At 39.6% G+C, this 17,545-nt stretch overlaps 1 protein-coding gene across 9 annotated transcripts in view; it reads left to right on the top strand.

Annotated features, from left to right (window-relative positions):
• CTNNA2 (catenin alpha 2) overlaps positions 1-17,545 on the top strand; it is a 1,320,632-nt gene that overhangs the window by 480,220 nt on the left and 822,867 nt on the right. For all 9 annotated transcript variants that reach the window (XM_070479775.1, XM_070479805.1, XM_070479797.1 and 6 more), the window contains exon 7: positions 13,689-13,892. In XM_070479775.1, coding sequence (XP_070335876.1) covers positions 13,689-13,892 — 204 coding nt within the window. The remainder of the gene's footprint in view (positions 1-13,688; positions 13,893-17,545) is intronic.

The raw sequence follows: 17,545 nt of genomic DNA, 5'->3' as shown, positions 1-17,545 counted from the left end.
AAAAATGCAACCCATTGCTAAGTTCTTTTGGGGACTTTGACAAATCTTACAAAAGGAATGATGAAAATAGAATTGGAGAACTGCCAGGTAAGATAAGTGGTATCTCTAAGTTGTCAGGTAGTTGATGATTAAGGTAGTTTGACAACAATTGAAGGTTTTGGACCAGTGGAGCAGAAGGACTGAGAAGAATTTTAAGAACGATCTGTTAGGGAAAAATAACTTATTCAAGAAAGGAGGTTAATTTAGAGTTTGATAATGGAGCAAATGAGAGATAACAATGGCCTGAGTATGGGGTAGAGGGTGGAGCAACAGTGAAACTATAGAATCCACCTGCAGTACAGGAAACCTGGGTTTGATCCCTGGGTTGGGAAGATCCCCTGGAGGGCATGGCAACGCACTCCAGCATTTTGCCTGGAGAATCCCCATGGACAGAGGAGCCTGATGGGCTACAGCCCATGGGGTTGCAGGGTCGGACATGACTGAGTGACTAAGCACACACAAAGTAATTGAAAGAGTTATTTTAAATGACTTCATTGTTAAAATTTATTACTCCTCTGTGCTGTATAGTATTCTAAGCTCCTTACATAGGCTATTTTATTTTCTCAGTGACTCTACACTATAGATACTGCTGTTATTCTTGTTTTATAAATAAGGAAACTAAGACCCTTGTTATTTATGCAGTCTGCTCAGAAGTCACAGCTAGAAGGAATTGGAGCCAAGATTTTAATCCATACTGTCCACCTCTGTACCATTTTACTCCTGGTGGGAAAGACTGAGGGCAGGAGGAGAAGGGGAGTGACAGAGGATGAAATGGTTGGATGGCATCATTGACTCAAAGGACATGAGTTTTAGCAAACTCTGGGAAATCTTGAAGGACATGGATGCCTAGCATGCTGCAGTCCATGGGCTTGCAGAATCAGACATGACTGAACAGCTAAACAACAGCATATATTACGAGAATGCTTGATCTTTAAATAGAAGTGCCTGAGAGAATGAGGCTGCAAGCACATGGGCTTCAGAGCCAGAATGACTCCTCAAGGTTTTACTGTGTGGTCTCAGCAAGCACCTGGCCTGTGGGAGCAACACTTTATTTCTTTGTCAAGTGAGGGTTTCTCATGGGTTCTAATCTCTCACTAGCGAACCAGTTGGAGGAAGTGAGATTTTAGGTTCCTGTTTTTCTCTCCTGCTTCTTGTTCCTCCATAGGACTGAGGGTGCTAAACTTTGGAGGAAGATGAAGAGTTCCTTTATACTTGGGGTGATAATTGGACATCTGGTTGGCAATGGTCAGTATGCAGCTATAGAGAAGGGCCTGGACCTCGAGAGACAAGACTGGACATGGGATCTGAGTTCTTGTTCATGATTAGATAGTGGCTAAGGCCTGGGTAAGAGATGTCTCCAGGAAAGAGGGCATTGAGGAGACTTCTGAGGACAAGGAGCAGGACCTTGAGATATGCAACTGCTCATGTAGATCAAGGGGGAAACTTGGGAAGGAATGAGAGAAGGAGCTGTCAGAGAGGTACAAGGAGACTCACAGTAAAACACGCTTTCCTTTAGCACAAGAAGTGAAGTTGCCCAGTCCTGTGTGACTCTTTGGAACCCCCTCTGTCCATGGGATTCTCCAGGCAAGAATACTGGAGTGGGTGGCCATTTCCTTCTCCAGGGGATCTTCCCGACCCGGGGATCAAACCCGGGTCTTCCACATTGCAGGAACTTTACCGTCTGAGCACCAGGGAAGTCCTTTAGCACAGGTGAGGCTTAATTTAAGGAGTGGATGGTAAATTGTATTAAGTACTACACAGAAGTCCACCAGAAGTGGCTCTGACTGTAAAGAGTCTGACTACAATGCAGGAGACCTGGGTTCGATCCCTGGATCAGGAAGATCCCCTAGAGAAGGGAACGGCTACCCACTCCAGTATTCTTGTCACGAGAATTCCATGGACGGAGGAGCCTGGCTGCTACAGTCCATGGGGTCGCAAAGAGTCAGATAGGACTGAGCAACTAACACTTCACACAGAAAGTCAAAGAGGATAAGGACTGGTTTAAAAAAAGGGTCAACAATGTAGAGAGTTAAGGAGACTGAAGTGATAATATGCTGTGTTCTCAGCCAAATAGTAAAATCAGTTTTTTTTTTTTCCTACTACCCTCTAAAGGCTCATTTTGATTAAAGACAGTTTAGACACTTGCTTTCTGATCAGTCCATAATGTAAAGCAGAGGATAATACCTCTGCCCTGCTTCACTGTGATTTGTTAACTACTATTATTGTCAGAACTTGATACTGTGCTCATGAACTGCTTGTAACAACTCAGCAACATACACAGATAATGGAATTAGGCAAAATGAAACTGGTTTCCATAAGATCAAAACATCCAGGACGAAGAGTCCACAGCCGGACTTCCTCACCCAGCTCTTTTAATCCATTGCCTTTGGTAAATATATAACTTCATCTTGCTAAATAGCAGATTCTCTTCTCAAATGAAATTAAAATGAAATTAATGTGGTCTTAGATAGAGTTCTCTTTCAAAAAAAATTAGATATCTAAGAATAAAAAGTGCTGTATAATTATCAAGTCATTATCTTTGTCATTTAGTTCCAATTAAACTCTTTAATTATAAATAATATCTTAAGGGTATTATAAATGGTATAATTAGTTTATCTTCAAGTATATGCCTGAGAAGAAAGTGTTAAGAAATCGATTTTAAAATGCAATCTTAAAAATTAAGTCAAATCCAAAAATGAAGCTTAGAATTTCTCTGTAGCTTAATAAAAATAATTACGTGATTAAAACTCAGTACCTTTAGTATTTTCCATTTCAAATGTTACCCCAGTTAGGCCATGAACAACTTTGTATTTAGAGATAGATTCATACTGGGAGAGAAGCTTGGCAAACAATGAAAAAGATGAAAATGAATCTGTGTTAATTATTGATACACCACAGGGAGAATTAGTGTTTAAAACTAAACAAATAACATACTTTTGATTTAGACACCTCGGTTAATGTATTAAAATGGTCTTGATTTATGCTTTTATCTCAGACTTCAATCTTTAATAGGAGGATTTACAGCATTCAGAATCGGAATTAGGACCATGCTTCATTATCACTAGATGTCTTTCATTCTCTATTTTCAGGACTATAAAATGCCTTTTCCCCCCTTTATCTGTAGACACTGTAACGGAGACTGGAAGAGACTGCCTGAAGGATTATTAGATTTTAAACTGACAGCTGACATTTTGGGCTTCCCAGGTGGCTCAGTGGTAAAAGAATCCGCCTGCCAATGCAGGAGACACAGGAGATGCCAATTAAATCCCTGGGTCGGGAAGATTCCCCTGGAGGAGGAAATGGCAACCAGCTCCAATATTCTTGCCTGGAAAATTCCATGGACAGAAGAGCCTGGTGGGCTACGGTCCATAGGGTCGCAAAGAGTCAGGAACGACTGAGCTCACAACCACATGATAGACATTTAAAAAATAACACTTTGTTGTTGTTCAGTAGCGAAGTCATGTTCAACTCTTTGTGATCCCATGGACAGCAGCGTGCCCGTCTTCCCTGTCCTTCACTATCTCATGGGGTTTGCTCAGATTCATGGACATTGAGTGGTGATGCTGTCTTACCATCTAGTGAATGATTGGTTGATAGGTACTGCTGGGACTTGTTCATTTGTTTGCTTTGTTTGGAATTATTTCAGTGCAGCAAAATAATACAGTGAATAAAATTAAATGCCTTAACAGATATTGACAACTCTGAAATTCTCTGTGACTTCTATGACCTGGATGACTTTGACAGAGCAAGGCCACAGAAAGCTCTGAACTGAACCAAAGTTTCCATTTTTCTGGGAAGACTCAGTCATTTTCATGTTTCACCCAGGCTAGGGAACCCTTCACTCCAGACCACAGAGCTTTGTACTTCTTCATGCATCAAGAAACAGAAAAACTCCTAAACTTCGTACTTGAGAAAAAGAAGGAAGGAAGGAAAGGCTATTTTATCAATGAAACCAAAAAACCTACCCAGTTATACCCCAAGACAAGACAAAGAACACAGTTTAAATACACAGAGATAAATAGGATGAAGTGATGATAAAAGTGCAAAAAAAAGGGGGGGAGGGTGGTTAAGACATGTACATTGTTGCCAATTCCAGGAAAAGTCTCAGAATATTTAAAGGAGAAATATTCCCTCCTTTAAACATTCGTTGACATTTAAGTTTTCTGATTTGCATAGCTTTAATTACTCCAGACCAGAATGACATGTTCCTTTTGAAGAATGACTTTGACTAATGCTACCTTCCTCTGTGAGACTTTTTTTTTGGACATCTTTTAGAAATGAAAGTGAATAGTTGTAGAAGGGCATGTTGACATTTATTCTTTCTTCTGCTTGTTTGATTTGAAATAGCTATGTTGGACAGTAGGTGGTGAAGGTCTGGTGTTTATGAGGTAGAACAGCACAATTTATTATTTTTCTTTAGTTGCTACTTTGAACTATGTAGGTAGTAAAAACCCAGGGCACGTTTATCTTACAGAGTTGTCACAAACAACAAAGAAACACAGAACTTACTCATACCACTAGCATTGGCTTTTTCCATGTTTATAAGATTAGAGCTAGGAAAGCAATTGATTAAATCATTTTGTTGTTGTTGTCTTTTCTGGCATTTTGAAAATTCTGTATGCATTTGAGATGACTAAGTACTTCTCTAAAGAGTTTAATTAAGATTGAAAGCCCGGAAGATCTAAAGATAATAAATAAGATTTTTCTCCCAGTCTTTAGCAAGCAATTTCTTGGCTAGTAAAGGGAAAAAAAAAAAAAAACAAAAAAACCCTTCACTTTCCTCAGCTGTGCATTAAAAATCTTGGAAATGTAATCTGTGGGTATAAAACCACTCCATTAGGGTTACCTGTGTGCTGGAGCTTTTCTACTGACATAACTGTAATTAAATATATTACTTTTATGTTCCTGATCTTACCACCTACACCAGTTATGCTCATCTGCTGCTTTGAGTACCATTAGGTAAGAACTACAAGATGGTTGTTAATCCATAGCTCAGGAAAGACTAAGAAATATTTGAATTCCGTCTTGGTAGAAAAAGTATGTTATAATGCCTGCTGTGCGGTTGGAGATAGATAACAAAATAAAAGTAGATTAAAGTAGCATTGTGGGCTTCCCAGGTGGTTTAGTGTAAAGAATCCACCTGCCAATGCAAGAGACCCAGGGTCGATCCCTGGGTGGGAAAGATCCCCTGGAGAAGAAAATGGCAAACCACTCCAGTATTCTTGCCTGGGAAATCCCATGGACAAAGGGGCCTGGTACACTACATTCCATGGCATTGCAAAAGAATCGGACACGACCTAGAGACTAAACAATAACAAAGTAACAGATGCTGGAGCTGAAGTTCCAGTACTTTGGCCACTTGATGCAGAGCCGACTCATTAGAAAAGACCCTGATGCTGGAAAGATTGAAGGCAGGAGGAGAAGGGGACGACAGAAGATGAGATGGTTGGGTGGCATCATCAACTCAATGGATGTGAGTTTGAGCAAACTCCAGGAGATGGTGATGGAAGGGAAGCCTTGAATGTGGTGGTCCATGGGCTTGCAAAGAGTTAGACACGACTGAACAGCTGAACAACAACCCAAAGCATTTTGTGAGTTTTTGTCTCTCTGATCATTATTCACTGTTTTCTATACCTTCTTAAAGTAGAAAGAATCATGTACTACATTACACTACTACTAGACACTACTTTAATGTCTAAGATGGAGAAATGGCCATTCCATTGAACTTGACTCCAGAGCTAGAGGGTGTGTGTTACAGTTCTACCTCTGCCCTGTGCTTGAAGTGTGTGCTTACACCATTCACCTTTCTTCAGCACATTTCTTGTTCTATCTAGTTGACATTTAAGTGTGTTTTTCTGTGCATGTTGTTTTGTAATTCTTGTCCTTATAAATTTGCTCTTCCCAATTGGATAGTTCTTGTATGTATAGAGGCAGTTGACTTTGCATATAAATATAAATGCTTTCATAAATTTTTAAAAATTTTAATTTGCAATAAATTTTTGGTTGATTCTCATTTGTTCTAAGTGAGCAGTTATAACATCTGCAATCAGACATATGTAGTTTTATCTTCTCCTTCCTAATTTGATATCATTTAGTTCTTTCTGTTTTCTAGTTATTTTTAGAACCTTCTGGAAAACGTTAACTTTTTTTTATGAATTTGAAAATATTTTTGTTTCATCTCCAATTTATTCAGTTAAATAAATTGCTTCTACTACTTTCCATTGAGCCTGATATGGCTTTTGGATTAAATTATTTGTAAATAAATATTACATTCACACAGATATACACATAGAAGCACAAAATTTGCCACTGGTAACTTCCTACCTTTTAGTTTCACCGGACATTTTCAGTCTTGAGCTTATTTACCCTTTTTATAAAATTTCCTAGTATCCTTCCTTGTAAACTATGGCCATAAAGTCTAGGTCTGATCAGATCTCTCTGACCATTCTTTATCATGTCATTTGTGGACTTTTTTTCTGTGATATATTGAGGTTTTCCCAGTCTGTCTGGGATTCACTGATCTCATTCTGTTCCATCTCCTTGGGATAGGACATCCATTCTCCTGGCTTCCACTCCAGTCTTTATTCTAATGATCCTCCACTTTATAGCTGGGCCATTTTCATATATCAATACTTATAATCAACTTTCCACCAGATTTTTCTACTTAAATAAATCATAGACACTCTAGACCTGCTCTTCTTTACCTGTTACCTATCACAGTTGTTCAAAATCAGCAAATGTTTTCTTAAAGAGTCAACAGGAAATATCCCAAACTTTGTGAGCCATACAGTTTCTGTCATAACTTTTAAACTGTGCCACTGCAGTGTGAAAATAGCCATAGACAGTATGTAAATGAATGGGCCTGACTGTTCCAATAAAACTTTACTTACAAAATAGGATGCTGACGCCCAGGATAGAACTGGTTGATGTGTGCATTTTGATGTTACTCATGCCAGGAATTTAGGTTTTATCCTTGACTCCTTCTACATTCTTATAGCCAATATATGTCTAAATTTTGCAGATTCACATTCTCAATGTGTCCCAATACAATGCCCTTAATCTTTTTTATACAAACACAATTCTGTACTCAGCCCATCTTTCTTCTGGGTTCTGAAGGCTTGATAATTGCTCCCTGCCTTCTCCTTCTGCCAAAGCTGACTTCCCTACTGCTGGAGAAAACTTTCTAAAACCAAACAGTATTATATCACTCTTATGTTTCAAACTCTTGATGACTCTCTGGTGTCTGAAGGGGCATTTACAGAGTGAAAGCATCCTAACACAGCAGAGAAGGCACCTCAGATCTGGCTGTTGTTCTCTTCACCAACTTTGTCTCCTTTTTTGTCCGTTCAGGTCCTTGGAGAAACAAATCCCAAGACCGATGGGATTAGATGTGTAATAAAGGAATTGTCTGTGGAGGATTAGGTGGGAGAGAACCAGCAGAAATAGGCCAAGAGAGCTTTTTAACTGCAATGCATGTCAACTACCTGTGAAATTAGCAGGGAAGAGAAGACAGTATAGGAGGAGCCTTGGCACAGTTTTGAGTGGGTCTCACCTGGGCCAGTAAGGAGGCTGGAGCAGGAGCAGAGGTTGCCTGCCCAAGAAGTCCCCACTAGACAGGAAATGGCTCTGGGATTGACAGGGGCTGCTGGGGTCAAATGTGACTCCTTGTGAAACTGGTGGATCTATAGTTGCAGCAAGTGGATATGGTCAGTTAACTATGTTTATGCAAAAGTTTCTCTTAAAATAGAGTTGCTTAGGGCCCCATCATGGCACACCACACCTGTGATTTCAGACTTAACACTTCAGCTTCAGTAAGTTGCTTCTGATACACTGGGTATACTGTGATACGCTTGTATATTGTGCATTTGTTCCCACTTCCTATTCTGTCTACATTGCCTCTTTTACCCCTAATTTTGCTTGGTCAACTGCTTGTCACTCTTTATGTCTCAAATAAGGAGTAATCTCCTCCAGGAAGATCTCTGTGTCTACCTCCCACCTCCGAACTGTGCAGATTCCCATCACTTAGTCATTCCTTAACATTATGAGTATATTTTTCAAATTACAATTGGTTCAACATGTTTGTTTGTTTTTTTTTTTTTTAATTTTTGACTAGACAGTGAACCTCTTGAAATAAAGGATTCTTTGATCTGGGGCAAAGTAACTGGCACCTGTTTCTTGAATTAATGGCTGTACTTTCAACTACCCATGGGAAGGGCAAGTTAACCCAGATGCCATAAAAGAAGATAGTATGATGGATGATACTTATACCATTATATTTGGTTTCAGAGAACTTCTTTTTTTTAAATAAGAAATATACTTTTTATAATTACGATTCATTAGACTCACGTTAACTGAATATGAGCAGTCTGAAACAGTGGAAGGAACACTAGACTCAAAGTCTAAAGCCCTGTGCTCAAAGCCAGGTGTCTTTGTTTCCTAGCTGGATGTCCAGGAAGAAACATACCTGTCACCATCTTCCGCTTTAATAAGATGGAGGTAGTAATATCATGGGCACAGAATTGTGGACCTATCAAACCATTTGAATTGCATTCAGCTTCCTGCTTTGACAGAGGTCTCTCTGCTGCCCCCTATGGTGTCAGAGCTTGCAGCAAGTATAACTCAGCATCTGGGTATAGTCCTGAAATTTTAGATCATGTGACTCCTTGTAAAGAGAATGGATGATAGGGGTGATTTAAAAACAGCGCTCTTGTAACAGTTGTATGTGGGTTGAGTACAGATGAATGTTTTATTCTTGGAAGTAGTTTCAAAATATATGGTCTCCTGAATTATTATAAGTTAAAACTTTTATATAGTTCAACATTGGGAAAAAAAAAATTGGACATCAGTTACATAGGATGAGAGAGACTATTACAGCACCAACTTAATGGTAGAAGAGGATCCTAGCCCCCTTTTCTCGGGAGTGAATTATTGTGGCTTCTGTCTTTGTGGTCATATTTTCTAGTTACCACTCTATAAACTGTCAGAATGAAAACAGTGATTTTAAAGTAAAGATGTTAATACAAATAAGTAAAAATCACAAAGCACAAAATATTATGCAAAATATGCAGTTCAGTTATTATAAAGAATCTGAAAATAGACAAGACAAAAAGAAATTAAAGTTAAGCCTTATTTTAAAAAAAGAAGAAAAAGATAAAGTAAAAAAAATGCAGCCCCACAATTTTAAAATGAACTAAAATGACAATATAAGATGAACTAAAATATCAAAAGGATAAAAAGATTAAATGAGCTTTAGGAATGCAAACAAGGGACTTAGATATTTAAAATGTAAAATCTCAGTGGACTAAAAAAAATAAGCCTGTACACTTGGAAACAGCATAAAATCCTCTTGTGGAAGCACATGTTTGTCATAAAGGGAGAGACGGGAAGCCTTGGCCTTGCTCTTTCTCTGGTTGGTGCTTGCATGTTACCCATGAAACGTTCCCTCAGTGGCCAGGGAACTAACTGGTTTGATCCTGGGTGCTGCTGATGAGTGCCTTCTGGCCAGTAGAGAGCAGCCGCACAGAGAGGCAAAGACCCGCTGAGCTGATGCTAGAAAATAAGATGTATATACTGATGTGAAATGACCCCCCAGTGTGCTAGCAAAGAGAACTTGCCTAGGTGTTTCTTTTTAAAGTCATTCCCAAATAATTCAGAAGCAGCACTCCTCCTTCATTCATCTTAGACTTTCATTCTCTGAATTTCTTGCTCAGGATCCAGCTCTAGGAGTTTGTTTCTTCCTATCACTTTAGCAACAGTAGATGGTGTTATCCTCTAGTTCTTAAGCCCCTGACTTCATCTGGTTCTTTTTTTCATATTCTTTTCTGATTTCCTAAAGCCTGTTTGAGAGCTCTCCAGTTCTCTGAAAATAAACACATGCACACACACACACACACCCTCACACACACACACACCACCAACAATCCATACCTGCTGCCCCCAGTTTATCCCGATAGCCATTACACATAACCCAAACCCACCCCTCATAGATAAACACACACAGCCAACCCCTCCCCCACACACGCACGCACACAGATGCACACACATGTACACAGATGCACACGCACATGTGTACTGCCCTTTAGGCCTTTTCTTTCCCTTCAGAGGCTTCTCCCCTCTAGCTTTTCATATCCATCATGGTGCTTCCCACCTCCGCCATGGATATAGATAGAAATACTGTAAATTTATTGTTTCTTTTCCAGGGAGATTTTTTTTAAAGCCTCTCCCCTGTGATCTATAAGTAATGAATAATTCCATTAGAAATATGATGAATAGTGTAACTTTTATGCAGAGGTTTTCAAGCTCAATGTTTCAGTGCATTTACTTTGATGACAGCCCCGGGCCATGGAGGTTTGAAGCTCATTCTGCTGCCGCTGTAAATTTTCTCTTGCCACGATCCCCAAAGTGTGTTCCTTAGGTTCTCATAGATAATGTATGTATTTTAAAAGGGCACCCCCTCTAGGCTCAAATAGGTTTGAGGAATGCTGCAGTAAACTGACTTCTTTAATCCTGAATTCCCCAAAGCATTTCATGTGTTAATGTATCCTGGGCCATACAGTGTTTCCAAAAAATATCTGGCCAGGAAAACTTTTTCATCCAAACATTACATCTCTAAGCTCAGATTCCATGGAAAATACTTTAAGAAGTAATAGTATAATGACAATAGTACATTTTCTTTGTTCTGCAGAGAAACTTTTACAGTTGCCTTTATTGAGTTCAAATTTACCTCAGTATATTTCTATCAAGTTGGCGTTTCTTTATATTTTTAGTCCAAAAGCTTAATAAAAATCTATCTTCAAGCTGATATATAATTCTGAAACCTCAAGGCAGAACAAATACTTTTCACTGTATTACGTTAAGAGGAGTTTCTATAAAAGAGCACTTCGAAAATCAGTAATCTTTATAAAGGATAATGGCCTAATTATATTTTGATTAGGTATTTCTTTAATTAGGGTATCAGTACTTAATGCATGTTACATGGTAAAAAGAAAATTATAAATGCATCATCTGAAAAGCAGTAGAAAGAGAAAGAGAACACATATGGATCCCCTTGGGAAAAGTCCTTGCAGACACAGCTCTGGAACAGAGGGCAAGTCGGGCAGGACACCTCTAGCTGCAAAGCCATCCACTGTCCTGAGGCTTCCATGTGATTTTTTGACACTGTTTGGGAGGTTACTTGGGCACAAGGGACAGGATTTGAGTAACACTCTTCTGAGTTAAGTAAAGATTATCCTTTTTCTAAGATCTAAGAAAATGCAAATGGGAAGGTAGTCTTTATGCCAAAACCTATCACAGAATAGCATATCTCCTGTTCGTCCTCTGAACTGAAGAGAGAACTTTGAGCAATGAGTAATTTCCTAGGAACTCCACGATTCCAGTGGACCTCAGACCTGGTCTGTGTTTAGTGAGTGCTTCCTTCTAAGTCACCACTTGCTTCATTCATTCCTCAGGATGTCATAATCTTGTGCTCAAAGGATCTCCCTATTACTGAGTTTTGCATTTTAATAGGAATCAGAGAATCAGAGCCATGGATCATTTGAGCATGTGCATGCATGCATGCTTAGTTGCTCGGTTATATCCAACTGTTTGGGACCCCATGGACTGTAGCCTGCCACTTCTCTATCCATGGAATTCTCCAGGCAAGAATACTGGAGTGGGTTGCCATTCCCTACTCCAGGGGATCTTCCTGACCCAGGAATCGAACCCAGGTCTCCTGTATCGCAGGCAGATTCTTTACCTGTCTAAGCCACCAGGGAAGTGTCCCCCCCCCCAAATACCTAGGGAAGCTTTGGAGAGTTAGAACAGGCTTTCCCAGAGTGCATACCTGAATCTATTTTGTAATAACTAAGTAGCTATTTTATATCCTATTAGGAAAAAATTCTACCCAAGGTGTTTTTCTTTTTTTTTTTTTTTTTTATGATCTTCACCCTCTTTTTAGCACTAAGCAATCTAGTAGGCACATACTGTGTACTCAGCAGGTGGACAATGATATAACCACCTACTCTTATTTTCTTTGTTTATTATATTTGTAGATATCATAAATTGTGTTTTCTAAGATATATGTATATATGACATCAAAGGATGGCAAGGCAGTCCTACCAAAGGATCCTAGATTTGGAAGACCATTTACTCCATCACCACCATGGTGGTCCTTGGATCTCTGAGTGTGCGCCTCCAGTGAAGATGAGCAAACCATTTTCTGCAGCAGGTCATTTCACTTTGATTAATATTGCTGGGATGTCTTCCTTGTTTGGAGCAGAAAAGGGGTTCCCAGTAGAAACTAACCATTGGACAGTGTCGGTGTTGTCTCTCTTGTTTCCTGCAGGTGGTTACCACATACTTCATCAGTGTTTCTGCTCCCTTGACTTGCTGGAATTATTGTTCTCCAGATTCTGCTCTTTCTATCTGACTATAGTTTCAGTCTTCTTTTTGATTTTTGTCTTTCTGTAAACCTTTGTAACTTGGGATTAATTGGGCCTTCTTAGGTCTGCTCTTATTCTGTTCACTTTGCTAGTATACCATTCACTACCTTGCCCTCACATAGATCTGATGATTCTCAGATCTTTATACAGGCTGATATATCTGTTGAATTCTGGATGCATATTTCTGTGCACCTCTGCACATCTCTGCCTACATGTTTCCAGGATCCTTAGACTTGACAGGGTCAGAGCTAAGCCTGAATTCTCTGTGAATCATCCTTTTAGGAAACATCTCTATTTTCTCCTTATCTGAGCTCTTTTGGAACATCTTAGTGCCTTTATCTGGATAGTGTCTGTTAATTATTACAAATCACACACAGATACATGCACACACATTATGAATCCTTTTCTAGAAATCTAGTTTTTATACAAAACATTGGTTCCTCAGTTCAGGTCAGTTGTTCAGTCGTGTCCAACTCTTTGCGACCCCATGGACTGCAGCACACCAGGCTTCCCTGTCCATCACTGACTCCGGAAGCTTGCTCAAACTCATGTCCATCGAATCAGCGATGCCGTCCAACCATCTCATCCTCCGAGGTCCCCTTCTCTTTCTGCCTTCAATCTTTCCCAGCATCAGGGTCTTTTTCAATGAGTCAGTTCTTCGCATCAGGTGGCCAAGTATTAGTTCCTAGTGGAAGGTACTGTAACTTGTAATGTATATGCCTGTTGGATGCTATTTACTCAGGTTTCAAACAGCATCCTCCCATGGGACTCTTTGCTTCTAATGAGGGGGACACAGTGGGTACACAAGTCACCACTAATGCATCCTCAGGTTGTCTGCTACATCGCGTGTTCTAGTCTAGGGCTTTCAAATCTTCTCATAGCCTCCCACCGTGCTACACTAAAATGTGCATTCCTGGATGCCTACAAATAAAAAATAGAAAGTCAAACAAGTATCACAGTCTCTTGGAAAACCCTTCCATTGATACAGCCTTTCCCAAGAACACATTCTAAAACAAAACGTGACATTTTCTCTCTGAAGATTAGATTGAGGACAAAGTATCTTACACAAAGTTGAGACTGTGTCAAGGCCACATTAGTCTTTATTTAAGCAGCCGGTTTATTCTCCAGGGAGTGTCTCGTCCTGGTCTCAGAAATTTCTGTTTTCGAGATCAGGGTACAAAGGTAGCCGGCTCTTCTCTGCTGATTTCTTTGGCACTGTGCTCCTTTCAGAACAAGATCATCCTGGACCCCATGACGTTCAGCGAGGCCCGGTTCCGCCCGTCCCTGGAGGAGCGCCTGGAGAGTATCATTAGTGGCGCAGCGCTCATGGCCGACTCTTCGTGCACCCGCGACGACCGGCGCGAGCGGATCGTGGCCGAGTGCAACGCGGTGCGCCAAGCGCTCCAGGACCTGCTCAGCGAGTACATGAACAACGTAAGTCCTGGGCTCTCGGGCCCGCGCCGACCGCTGGGGGAGATTCCGGTGTGCGATCCGGTGGCTCCAGGACAGGAGATGCCCTGAGAGAGTCGGTCAGGTGAAATCCAAGAGCTGCTTTGGGAGAGCTCTGTCTTGATTTCTCAGAACGCATTGTCAAAAGGAACGAGATTGGTGGAAGAGGTTTCAGAGGAAAACTTTGGCTATTTACTTGAGTGATTTCTGGGTCGTTTTAGTGGTTTGCCTTTGACTGAGGAAAGTTTGCTGTTGGTAAATATAGATGGAGGTTGGAAATAACTGAGGATATACTGAAGTCCTTTGCACAGAGTAATCTCAAAATCAAGGGCAGCTATGGATGGCTAATCTTCACCCCTAAGAGGCATTAGGAAATACAGGTTCTCACATGTTTGGACCGAGTTGGTTAAGGTGGAAACTTCTAACTGTAATAGAATTTGGGGGAACTTTATTGATTCACTGTGCATTTAGAAATTGTTATGAGAATGAGTCTTAAAGTTTGCAAGTGGATATTAGTATTACCTAGTCATATGGCAGCGGCGACAACAGCTGTTCTCTCCTACAGGTATAAAATGTGATAGTTCGTGTAGACCGGTAAACCAGATGAAGGAGATGAAATCATATTCTTTGTTTTGAAAAGCGCTGAATTTATGTATGCAGCAGAGGTGATGTTGTTGATGCCCAGGGCTTGTAACTGTGAATGATCTGCGTTCCTCATGTTCTGGATTCCTGGGTTGGGAAGAATTCAGCATAAAGTGGGAAAATGCAGTGAGGCCTTGCCATTACATGTTGAAGGAATGGCCTGTGTAGTTGTCAGGTAGAGAATGGGGAGTCTGAAAATCTGCTCCCATCTTTTGAAACTCACCCTGGGTCCTGTTGGAACAACCCCAGGCAAGACTGAGACAGAGTAGCCAACCCATGTCCTTCCCTCCTTACCACTCCTGTCCCTAACCAGTGTGTAGGTCCCTGGGTCAAGCCAGGAGTCAGTGATGACAGGCACAGAGCTACTTCTGCCAGACTTTCTGGAGAACTTTGATCTAAAAAACAAAATGGTGCTGAATGCTCTATAAAAACCCAAATCTGTTTCCTTTCCATACACCTTCAGATTCTTTGATATTGAAGACGTGCCCATTTTCAGCACACAAAGAATAAGATGTGGATGACTCACGTGGTACCCAGCTGCTTATGAGGACTCCTATGTTGGATCAGGATGGCCAACACTTTTGGGATTTTGGGCTACAGGTGCTATGCAGGGTAGAGCTAGAAACTCTGATCAGTGTCTCCCATCCTGTGAGAATCTTGAATAACAAGAAAAGAGGGCTTATAAAATCTGGGATTCTGTTTGTTTTTAACAGAATGGCAACAGCCTAATGATTTATATGTGGAATTTGGTTTTATATGAAGGCATGCTGGTATTTCTAGCAATGAAGAATTACTGCCAGAGACAAAAGTAGAAACTGCAGAGATCAGGAGTGATGGTTAAGATATCAATATAAATATATCAGAAACAAGAAGTATGTTTCTGTGCTCTTTTAATCACAGGATGTGATTAAAGAAGAATTGATCGAGATGTGACATGTAATTTTCAGTTTGTTGTCTTGAATCCTGTCAAGCACAAGTGTTTTTTTTTTTCTTTTGGTATAAACTCACATAGTTCAGCAGAGTTGATGGATTTTTTTGTGTTTTATTGACTCCAGGTGCTTGTTTTTCTGTTCACAACTTTGTGATGCTGGAATGTTTTGTATTTTTATTGAAAATTTGATTTCTACTTTGATACAGTTATAGATAATATGTAGGTGGGTATAGTGCTTAAATTTTAAAGTGTGCAAATTCTATTCACTTTGAACCACTAGGATCAAAGGCTGATATAAAACACCTACTATTGACTTTTATATAAAGTGCATAAAATTTACTTTGTCTTCACAGTTCTTTGGTGATTTCAAGGTAAAATTGGATGCATCTAGACCAGCTTCATAATCCATGTCTAGTGCACTCATATCTATTGCCACATATCAATTTATATTTCTTTTGATATAGCATATATTAATATAAAACCACTACACATCTATATGCCTTAGCTAAAAAGTCTGCTGTAGTTAATGGCAACCAAAAAATTAGTCAGTTGTGACTATGCTGTTATATTTCTTTTGTAATTTTGTTATCTCTGGAAATGAAGGTATCATATTATCACTGCAGATTTTCATCTTGACATGCTATGCAATATCATTAGGATGAAGAAATAATTATGTTGAGAAGGAGAGATTTTAAAACTGGCATAACTGACACTTCTGATGAAATTCGACATATTCAGGGTGGTGTGGCTATAGACAGAACTGACACTTCTGGATTTTAAAAATCTCCTGATCAGTTCTTGATGAAAATTTAATTCATCAAGGTGAAAGTGTTCTAAAATCATACACGTACATGCCAAATGGTATGAAATGGAGGGAGATGAACACTGAAGACAAGAGCTGTACACTAAATAATTAGGAGAAAGTCATCCTCATGGGGCATGAGCCATGCTTAGCCGTGTGGATACACTGAGTGCCAAAGGGTATCAGTTGTTTGTTAAATGTTTCCTAAAGGTATATTCAAGTTAATGAACGCGTGTGATTTGAAGATATAACAAAATCATGCATGTAAAAGAAACAGTGTTTTGAAAAAGAAAAAAAGGACTGAATGTACAGATGCATGTAGCAAAGTTTATGATCACAGAGTGTGACAATGTTAGAAAAGTCTATTGGACTGGTTTTAAGAAAGCCCTTGGTGGCCTTAATTATTTTTTAATCAAGTTTATGATGTAATCCCAAGAAGAGTCTTAAAAATAGTGTCGCTTTAAATAGAACAACATTGTTGTATGTATGTGGAGACTAATGGGTAGAGAGAGACTCTTGTTCAAAAGGATGTGTGACCTTTGGATTATTGCCATCAGGGTGGTTGTTGCAGTATTATGCTAAGTACTATAAATAGATTCAAATTATAATGAATATATAATTTTGCATCTGGAACTTATAATTTTATGCAGCTTTTTTTGGTGGCAGTAAAACTCCCTTTCATAAAAAAATCTAAAAAGTGGTCCCAGGATAGGAAACAATTAAAGAGGGTATTTTATTGATAAGAATTTTGTGATGGATTTTAATTTAGAGTAACTCTATTTATTTAATGAATATGTGCTGTGTGCCTGGTACTTTGTACCAGACACTCTTCTAGGATTCTGGGATTATAGAAGGGAAAAAAATAGACACAATTCTCAGCTTTCATGGAGTTTACATTCTAGGTGGGGGAGACAGACCATCAATCAGCCAGTCATTTGAGCAAGAGTTATCTCGGATGGTGATTAGTGAAACATGGAAATAAAACCTAGGAAACAGCAGCATGGAGTGTAGTTGTAAGGATGACCTGGAAAAAGTTCACTAAGAAGATGACACATGGTTAAAGATCTTCCAGAGGTGAGGAAGCAGACTGCACTTGAGTCGGTAGGAGCAGCAAGGTCTAGTCTCTTTGAACTTATGTGGGAAGGTGCCAAGCTCTTTTTGTTTTTTTGGGGCTCTTGTTTTTTTAAATTGCCAAAATTTTAATTGTGGGAGATTCCATTAAAAATCAGTACTTTCTGTTTTCCTTATACAATGAAATGGTCC

The sequence above is a fragment of the Odocoileus virginianus genome, chromosome 2 (genome assembly GCF_023699985.2).
Source record: "Odocoileus virginianus isolate 20LAN1187 ecotype Illinois chromosome 2, Ovbor_1.2, whole genome shotgun sequence".
Lineage (NCBI taxonomy): Eukaryota > Metazoa > Chordata > Mammalia > Artiodactyla > Cervidae > Odocoileus > Odocoileus virginianus.
The sequence above is the reverse complement of the archived record's forward strand: the minus strand, read 5'-3'. Positions and strand labels throughout refer to the sequence as shown.